The sequence below is a fragment of the Morus notabilis genome, unplaced genomic scaffold (assembly GCF_000414095.1).
Source record: "Morus notabilis unplaced genomic scaffold, ASM41409v2 Scaffold378, whole genome shotgun sequence".
Lineage (NCBI taxonomy): Eukaryota > Viridiplantae > Streptophyta > Magnoliopsida > Rosales > Moraceae > Morus > Morus notabilis.
This window is the reverse complement of record NW_010358465.1, coordinates 42,624-48,607: the sequence shown is the minus strand read 5'-3', so window position 1 is coordinate 48,607 and position 5,984 is coordinate 42,624. Positions and strand designations below refer to the sequence as shown.

Below are 5,984 nucleotides of genomic sequence, written 5' to 3'. Positions count from 1 at the left end.
GTAGTTTAGTGACTGATGTGTCATTAGAAAATTAGTAGAAAGAAAGGAGAAAAAAAAAAAACACGAGAAATACTAGAAGCAAGAACTTGTCACATGGGAACTATGTTTCTTTCTTTGTCAAATTGTAATTATTTACTTTGATCATTTTTTTTTCTTCTTCTAGTTTGAGCTTGTGGATTTTGCTTATAACTAACTGAGAATTCTGTAGCAGTGTATTATAAAAAAATAAAAAAATAAAAAAACCTTATTTAGAAGACACAATTTTAAACCTATCATACGACATCAAAATTATAAGCATGTGAATCAATCTCCATTTAGCCTTACAAAAAAAAAAAAAAAAAACAAACAAACAAACAAATAACAAATGACATCCTTCGTATATTGAAAACTTCCTGTTTTACAAGTATATTTAAAGTCATGATTCTGATTCTGTTGTAGTAGTTTTTTCTTATAAAAAATCTAAATTAAAAAATTTCTCACTAATAATTCTCTTACAAAATTTTAATTAATAAATTAGAATTACTGACGTAAACACGTGAATTAAACGCGCCCTCAAACCCCTTAATAATTCTCTTACAAAATTTTAATTAATAAATTAGAATTACTGACGTAAACACGTGAATTAAACGCGCCCTCAAACCCCTTTGCTTGGAATGTTACAACACATTGTATCATTAATGGTTTTGTTGTTGAGTTTGTTACGATAAACCAGTCTCTGCATGTGCAAGGCACAAACAAGTTGCTATATGCCCCTTTACTTTGATCTTTGTGCCAAACGTTACCCAACAAAAATTCTATCCATTCATTTAATCGATTCTAATTTAAAATTTATGTTTTTCTACAATAAAAAGTTCTCAAAAATAATCACATCTAATTTTTTTATTATAGTAAAAAACTCACATAAAATTATATATAAACTCAAATTAACTAACTAAACGGCCATAATCAATCACATGGCAAATGAGTCATCACATGTATACAAATGAAGGATCAGAACAACCACAGACGTACACTGGACCATTATTTCTACATTTATTTATAACCTACTAATATATAAGAAAGAGAGTTTGGAAAAGAATGAAAAGATAAAAAGTGGATTATCAAAGTGAGAAATGATTAGTACTACAAAGATATTGCTCTTTGGTCGGCTGAATCATACCTCAGGGATTTTGGACTCAAGTGTATCAGGTCAGCTAGTTTGGCCTTATTGACAAGAGTCGAGAATTATTAAAAACCAGGCAACTATAGGATAAGAGTAGGAGGATTTAAATTTAGCCCACAATTCTTTTGCAACTTTTTTTTTTTTTTTTTTGTGTGTGGTTAAAAAGAGCCCACAATTTTATAGAATGGCGAGCGTGTAAAGTATGGCAAAAATGCATCTTTCAAAGCGTTTTATGGGGGCTCATCTAGAGCCACTTTTAGGGAGGATTCAATTTTCATTGATCACCCATATTATATATATATATATATATATATATGAAAATGTTAAGAGGGAATGACAAAGATTTGATGATATAAAGTGAAAACACCTCTTCTTTGTACAGGCCAGCAAGGACAGCCGTGTTAAATAATCTAAACGACCAAGTGGAATCTGCAGTCATCAGAAATGGAATTCAAAAGTGGAACATTAAGAAACAGAACCTATATGGCCTGAAAAAGATGGCCATGAGAAAATTTTCCATCTGTGGTATGACACAAAAAAAAAAAAAAAAAAAAAAAAAAAAGAGAAATGGAGAAAAGATGCTTTTTTTTTCAATTTAATTTAATTTAATTTATATATATATATATATATTTTTTTTTTTTTGTGGTTGGGTATTGTACATTCACTAAACATACTTAGGAAGTGGGAGTTAGACGGTTGAAATTCGTCAAACAGTAAGATCTCACATGTATGGAACATTCGAAGTTACAATTTGTGCTTGTACAATGCCCATCAACTTAGAGTTCTTGTTGGGAGATCTGTCGAAGGTGTTTGATAACTTCGTAGGGGATTAAAAGTCAATAGCACCAACAGGAAGAGAAGTTGCTCTATGAAGAGGTTGTGGAAGCAAATCTCCTGTATAGAAACTCTTTGCTGTGAATATCTGGTCTGGACTGCAAGACCCGTTCTCCAAATCGGCACATTTCTTCCCGTCATCCGCTGTAAAATGCGAACCGATCAAATGCTTTAAAGGGGGTGAAGATATCAGGGGTGGCCTTTTGTTTCGTTTGTTCAGCTGGGGTGAAACTAAAGACATTGATGAACTGCTGTCTTCCTTGTGCTCCAAGTTATCAGGACTTGGGACTGAGTTTGATGGTTTTGGGTTAACTCTCAATTGTTGGTCCCTGAGCTCCCTCAACTGCATTTGATACTTGGCTTTGAGCCATCTTAGCTCTTGCCTAATCTCATTGTCATAATCATCAAAGGAAGCGGAACATGATTTGGGATTCACCGATAAGTGACGACTTCCAGCCTTGGACTCACTTTGTTCATCCATTGTTATAATCCTCTCTTCCTTTCCACAGTTTGACATGTTCGACGAATTACCTGCTTCGTCACAAAAGATATCTATTGACCCTTGTGAACACAAGTCTAATCCATCTCTCTGAGCCCAGATATCAGCATAATGAATACCATTAGATTGGCAAGATGTTTCAGCTGTGCCCTCTGGAAGGCAGTGTTCTGACCCCTCAACTTGGTAGGTAATCTCTTCGAACCGGCCATGAATGGCTGCAGAGGCATGTTTGGAACACTGAAGAACTTGAAGGTTCTGGGTACCTGAATTATCTGATGTTACATAGTCCACAAGTGGGGAACCATTTGAGGCACAGTTGTGACAGAAACTTGAAGTTGAGCACCGCGGATTTTCCTCTAATTCGACTCCTCTTTTCCAATCTGGCACCAAAGTAGCAATTTCACCGTCTATCATATCTGCTATTTTTGTTACATCTTGGTCAGTGATGTCAAGCTCATCAACCATTTCAGCAGCCACACTCAGGGCAGTGTCATTCTCAATTTCAAACGGGAAGTAGATATTTCTTATTCGGCCTGCACATATTGCTGACTTCAGTTCTTATGTTCACTTTCATGGTTCAAATATGATATGAAAGAAATATGGGAATTATAAAAAATAAAAAATAAAAATAAAAAAAATGAAAAGAAAAAAAGAGTCAAGATTATGCATATAGAGCCTGACCTTCTTTATCTGCAATTCTGAGCCTCAAGAATATGCCATTGTCGTCTTTTCGTCTCCCTTTGATTGTTATGTCAACATCTCCCAAATGCTCATCCTCTTGACAGTTGAAGAGATCAATCTCACTTGTTTCATACTCGACCGGGCTGCAATCAAAGTCATTTTCATGTTCATAGCCAAGGTAATAGCCGTAACCGTTGATCGTCGATCTGTTGTTGTAATGAACTCCGTAATGAGGTTGTCTTAAATAAGGGTCAACTTCATCAAAATCGGTTTCATACTCTAATGGCCTAAAATCATATCCATAATCATCAATTCGGAGAAAAGGGTCTTTCAAAAGCTCTCTAGCAGTAAGCCTACAGGACACGGTTGCCAAGCATTTCTCGACAAATTGCCTCACCTCAGGATCTTTTACTTTGTATAAAGCTTCTGGTTTTTTCCCCTAAATAAAAAAAATGCAACAAGAAAAAAATTAACTTCTTGTTTAAAACAACGGATCTTCGATAGAGAGATTGAGGCTTCTTTTGAGTCCTTACTGAGATAACTTTCTTGTAAATCTGAGCAGGGTGAGTACATTCACTATATGGATATTCAAAGGTAACCATTTCCAATATGCACATCCCAAAAGAATATATGTCAACTAATTCATTGTATTCCTCTTCATAAACCTCTGGAGCCATAAACTCTGGTGTTCCTGAATATGAGCATTATAATAATAGTAAGAAAAAAAAAATTAACAAAATATGTGAGCAAAACAATCCTAAATAATCTAATTTTCATGAATTAGTAATAAGTAACAATTACCAACACAATGAGCAGCATGTGATTTTTTGAGTATAGCAGCAAGTCCAAGATCACCAATCTTGACTTCCCCTTGGTTTCCATTAATGAAAATGTTGTCACACTTGAGATCTCTGTGGATTACTGGGGGGTTATGGTTGTGGAGATAAACAAGTCCTTTCAGAATCTGCCTACACCAACGCTTCACTGCTCTTATGTTAACTCTCTTGTGTTTAAGCCTATACCTACCCCACACAAAAAAAAAAAAAAACAAATAAATAAATAAAAAATAAAAAAAACACCAATATTAAACAATTCCAAAGACATTGATATAAAATTGAAAAAAAAAAAAAAAAAAAACTTACTGTCTCAAAAGTACCAGAGGTGAACATCTCAGTGACAAAAACCCAGCAAAATTAAACAATTCCAAAGGCCTTGATATAAAATTGAAAAAAAAAACTTACTGTCTCAAAGTACCAGAGGTGAACATCTCAGTGACAAAGTTGATGTTTCTGTTGGCAGGGTCAACCCAAGAAGTGCAGAACTTCATGATGTTATTGTGTTTCAAGGTCTTTAGAAGATGAATTTCACAGTAGAGCCTCTCAAGATCCTCAGGCTTTTGGAGAAAATCATAAAGCTTGACTTGGTTCCATGCCACTTCAATCCCTTCATACTCATCAAAGGCTCTATACCTACAATAACCAATACATCAATATTAATGTACATATATGTATATGTATATGAATATATAAACTTGAATGGAAAACCATGTTATACCCAACAATGAAAACAAACATAATTTATATAAATTTGAAAAGGGAATGCAAAAGGGAGAGAGAAAAGAGCTTCTTACACTATCTTTGAAGCCCCTTTACCAAGAATCTCATTGTACTGCAAAAAAAAAAAACAATATTAGCTTCAATGTAGAAACAAGATTAAGAAAAAAGGAAAAGAAAAAAAAAAGACAAAGAAAAGAAGTTATAAGGAAAGGTGTTGTTACTCTTCCATATCTTCCAGTAGGATCAACTTCAACAAATTCAGAGTAATCCTGTTCAGGAGATGAAACACCATTCATTCTTTTTTTCTTTTCTTTTTCTTGTTTCCTTTCTTTCTATGATTAGTCAATCTTATGCTTTTAAAATGTGAGAGAGAGAGAGAGAGAGAGAGAGAGAGAGAGAGGAGGATTGATGAATAAGTGTATATAATATAAAGGGAAAAGGTCAAAAAAAATTTTAAAAAAATGGAAAGAGAAAATGTTGTAGTTTTTTTCTTTTTTTTTTAATCGAGAATATGTTGTAGACTAGTTAGTTTGTGTTGTGGAGCTGCCTTGGAGAGTTCATCAAGAGGACAAAGGTAATTGCCAACTACTCAGAGACAACGGGCCAAAAGATTTTCACAAGGTTGTTTTTGTGTTTAGTTTTTCTAGTCCCACACAGTCCACAGACAAAACCTGACAAAAACCCCTCTCTCTTTCCACACTTTTTCTTTTTCCATCTCATCACGAGCTGTTAAACCAACCAACCACAAAACTCTCTCTCTCTCTTCTCAGTACCAACAGCTAGCAAGACTTGGACGGTTGGACCAACCCACCACATATTAATCTCTCTCTGTATTTTTTTTTTCTTTTAAAACAATTTGTGATTCCATATGAAAAAATGCTTATCGACACAGTTTTCAACCGTCAATTAAATTTAAATTGTGTTTAGTATAAAAGTTTAAATTAAGGTGGTTTTAATTTTAAAATTATAATTATAATTTATGGTTTGAATTTAGTCAAAATCATAGTTTTAGAATCAGAAATAAAATCAAAGATTTAAACCATCTAAAATTAAAGGAGGTTGTAGTTTTATTTTTTAAGGTGATTTTAGTTTAAAATATCACATCAAAATTTAAATATTAAACTAAAATCATATAAACTAAATACTAATTTTCAAGAGTTATTTTTTACTTTTTACAAATAAAGAAAGGTTTGAATCAGAATTATGGTTTCAGTTTTAAAATTATCATACCAAACGCAATTTTAGCCGTTGT

General features: G+C 33.4%; 1 protein-coding gene across 1 annotated transcript; it reads right to left on the bottom strand.

Moving 5' to 3' along the window:
- Nucleotides 1-1,808: 1,808 nt before the first annotated feature.
- LOC21387956 (probable serine/threonine-protein kinase WNK9) lies at nt 1,809-5,113 on the bottom strand. The gene is made up of 7 exons (XM_010092610.2): nt 4,954-5,113; nt 4,807-4,844; nt 4,418-4,645; nt 3,978-4,198; nt 3,710-3,867; nt 3,177-3,615; nt 1,809-3,028 (listed from the first exon to the last, which is right to left on the bottom strand). Exons 1-7 carry the CDS (start codon nt 5,026-5,028, stop codon nt 1,992-1,994), a joined length of 2,196 nt encoding a protein of 731 aa, XP_010090912.1. The 5' UTR covers nt 5,029-5,113; the 3' UTR covers nt 1,809-1,991.
- Nucleotides 5,114-5,984: the final 871 nt, after the last annotated feature.